Raw genomic sequence first — 3,587 nt, forward strand, 5'->3', positions numbered from 1 at the left:
AGGGGTCAGTGCCCAGGTTCATGGTATCTGACTCCTCTGATCTCACTGAGCTGGCTCTGGGGTCCCTGGGGACAGGTACCTGCAGGAATTTGCGCCTCTGGGCACAGGAGGTGGTCTCTACCACTTCCGGGATCAGATCCTGGCTGGGGACCCTGAGGCCTTCTTCGTGCTCAATGCTGATGTTTGCTCCGACTTCCCCTTGAGCGCGATGTTGGCTGCCCACAGACACCAGCCTCACCCTTTCTTGCTCCTGGGCACCACGGTGAGGGGGGCTGGAGGGTGTCAATGGGGTGATCCAGAGAGGTTCCTGGGATGTAGGGTGTTGGGGAGGCAGGTCCAGACAGGGAGTTGGAGTGGGAATGCAGGTCAGGAGGGGTAGGTGCTAGAAACCCCAGCAGTAATGGAGGTGGTGGTGGAGAGAGACCTTGAGCCCTTTAGCTGCTCAGAAGTAGAGGGAGGAGGGCAGCTGTCAGTTGTCACCCCATCTGAAGGCTTGTCAGTGGCAGAGCTATGTGCCAGGTGCTATAGGAGAGGGAAAGCACGAGAGAGAAAACAGACCTTGCTGCCCTGGAGCAGGCAGGTCACTGCCTCGGTGTGTCTGTCTTTCAGGCTAACAGGACACAGTCCCTCAACTATGGCTGCATCGTAGAGAATCCACAGACGCATGAGGTAAGAGCAGAGAGGAGGCTGGCTGGGTGCCTATTCTGTGTATCATCATCCTCCCACTCTTTAGCCTCTAGAGCAGCGGTTCTCAACCTGTGGGTCGCGACCCCTTTGGGGGTTGAACGACCCTTTCACAGGGGTTGCCTAAGACCATCGGAAAACATATATAATTACATATTGTTTTTGTGATTAATCACTATGCTTTAATTATGTTCAATTTGTAACAATGAAGATACATCCTACATATCAGATATTTACATTACAATTCATAACAGTAGCAAAATTACAGTTATGAGGTAGCAACGAAAATAATTTTATGGTCGGGGGTCACCACAACATGAAGAACTGTATTAAAGGGTCATGCATTAGGAAGGTTGAGAACCACTGCTCTAGAGAATGCTGGAATGCTATGGGGTGGGCCCCAATCTTGTCCAACAGGTGTGGCACACCCTCAGTTGTTCCCTTCTGTCCCTTTAAGAAAGATTAGGAAGAGGTCATAGATAAATGCCATGGGTGTGGTGCTCCAATAGATATATGCATAGGTTGCTATGGCAACACAAAAGGGCTCCTACCAGCCTACCTGGGTGGGGGTGGGGAGGGCTCCCTGGAGGAGGTGTGGTCTGAACTGAGTTAAATTTGGCAGCATGAAGGAGACAGGAAGGCATTGCAGGTAGAGGGAACAATATATGCAAAGACATGGAGGCAGGAAACAGCATAGTGCCTCCAGAATTATGGAGGTGGGAGCATAATTAGCAAGGCGGGCGTGGGGCTGGGGATCTCTGTCCTTGTCTCTGAAACTCCCTGCTCTGGAGCCTCACTGACTTTCATACACCCCTTTTGTCTGTTCAAGTTTTAGTATTAAAAATACATATGTGAATACATTATATATATACTAGAGGCCCAGTGCATGAAATTCATGCACTGGGGTGGGGGGGTGGTAATCCCTCAGCCCAGCCTGTGCCCTCTCACAGTCCAGGAGCCCTCAGGGGGATATCCGACTGACAGCTTAAGCTGTCATCTCCAGCCATGAGCCCGGCTTCTAGCTGAGCACACTGACCACCAGGGGGCAGCTCCTGTGTTAAGTGTCTGCCCCCTGGTAGTCAGTGTATGTCATAGTGACCGGTCATTCTGCTGTTTGGTTGATTTGCATATTAGCCTTTTATTATATAGGATATTTACACATGCACAGAGTTTTGTGTTAGGCATTAACTAGGTGTGAAAGAAACAGCCAGAAAGACACAACCCTGCCTCTCAGGAGCCCTCAGTCTGGGGGAGACATCAAAAACCAACGATTGCAGAGGACACAAGTGCCACTATGGGAGGATGAGGTGTGGCCAGAGAACAGGAATGCCCAGAGCTGAGAAGCTGACTCCGGGGCAGACAAGAGTGTACTTAGAGAGGGAGTGACGATGTCAACTGGGTTTTTGAAATCAAAGTCTTCCAGACGAAGAGTTGGTTAAGGGCATTCCGAAAGGCACCGGCATGCGTGGCATGGAGTTGTGTCCTGGAACCACTGGGAGGTGGGGAGGATCGGGAGGGAGAAGGCAGACAATTCGGACTTATCTTGAAGGTGGAGTTGAAGGGCAGTGACAAGATATGCTCTGCATTTTAGGAAGACTCCCGTGGCAACAGGAGGACCTGGCCATTTGGAGGGCCTTAGGGGATGGTGGCCGTGGCCCCTCCTCTGCTGACCCCAGCCTGCCCTGTCCTCAGGTTCTGCACTATGTGGAGAAACCCAGCACGTTTGTTAGTGACATCATCAACTGCGGCATCTACCTCTTTTCCCCGGAAGCCCTGAAGCCCCTTCGGGATGTCTTCCAGCGTAATCAGCAGAATGGGCGACTGTGAGGCAGACCCCATGGCCCTGTAACCCCAAGTACCCTGAGTCACAGCCCCCCTGCCCCAGTCTCTGCTGGCTCCATCTCAGCCAGCTCATCTTCCTCCTCCCTTCCCCCTTCCACTTGTCATCTCCAGCCAAGCCTCTCCAGTTCCTCCCCTTCTAACCTCATTCTGTCCCTCTTCCTTATCCATCCCAGTTCCTCCTCTGTCACCACCTGCCCACTCCCCTTCTGGTCCATTTCTCTCAAGCCCTGAGTGTCCCAGAGATGTCTTTCAGAACAGACGGTAACACACACACTTGGGCGCACATATGTTTGGGTGCAGGCATGCGTGTGTGCACGTGCGCGCGCGCGCACACACACACACACACTCAGGCTGAGGAGGCTCCCTTTGGAGTATAGTACCCACCACAAACCACAATCCCAGGGTGGTCCTCCTAGGCCTGGGAACGGTTCCCTTCTCTGGCTCCCCTGCCTTCATTCCCTCTCATGCCTCATTCCCTCATAGCCATCTTTTCACTCCCACTCTTATCTCTGCTTCTCTCTCCATCTCTCCTGGCCTTTTTGTTTCTGCTGAACTGGCATCTCTACCATCTCTCTCTCCCTCTTTTTCTGTGACTGTCTCTGCCCTCACCAGCTGCCTTCCTCTGGGGTGAGTCTGTCTGTGTTTCATTCCATCCAGTGAGAGGGAGGGACCGGAGGTGGGGTTTAGAGGGGTGGATGGGAGGAGGATGGGATAATTGGGGGAAGCCAAGTCTGGTCGAACTCCTTCTGGACATGGGGCAGGATGGGCAGCAGGCCTGGGGCTCCCCTGGGATAATCCCCAGCTGGGAGAGTGAGGGGCTGAGTGGTGGGTGAGCCTCCTGGGATGTGAGCATCCTTGGGAGAGGCCTTGCAAGGTAATGGGGTGCCTTCCGATTCCCCTTCCTGAGAGACTGTATTGGCCACCCAGTTGGGCTCAGTTGGGGAACTGAAGTCAGCATCCTGTCCCCTCTACCAGGGAGGACTCTTCAGGCCTGTGGCGGGGGGCAGGCACCATCCGCCTGGAGCAGGACGTGTTCTCAGCCCTGGCTGGGCAGGGCCAGA

General features: G+C 53.6%; 1 protein-coding gene across 1 annotated transcript in view; it reads left to right on the forward strand.

Annotated features, from left to right (window-relative positions):
* Positions 1–3,587, forward strand: part of GMPPA (GDP-mannose pyrophosphorylase A) — an 8,598-nt gene that overhangs the window by 2,588 nt on the left and 2,423 nt on the right. Inside the window, exons 5-9 of the mRNA XM_023763396.1 lie at positions 76–262; positions 610–669; positions 2,377–2,507; positions 3,139–3,153; positions 3,502–3,581. Coding sequence (XP_023619164.1) covers positions 76–262; positions 610–669; positions 2,377–2,507; positions 3,139–3,153; positions 3,502–3,581 — 473 coding nt within the window. The remainder of the gene's footprint in view (positions 1–75; positions 263–609; positions 670–2,376; positions 2,508–3,138; positions 3,154–3,501; positions 3,582–3,587) is intronic.

The sequence above is a fragment of the Myotis lucifugus genome, unplaced genomic scaffold, assembly GCF_000147115.1.
Source record: "Myotis lucifugus unplaced genomic scaffold, Myoluc2.0 scaffold_3, whole genome shotgun sequence".
NCBI classification, from domain to species: domain Eukaryota; kingdom Metazoa; phylum Chordata; class Mammalia; order Chiroptera; family Vespertilionidae; genus Myotis; species Myotis lucifugus.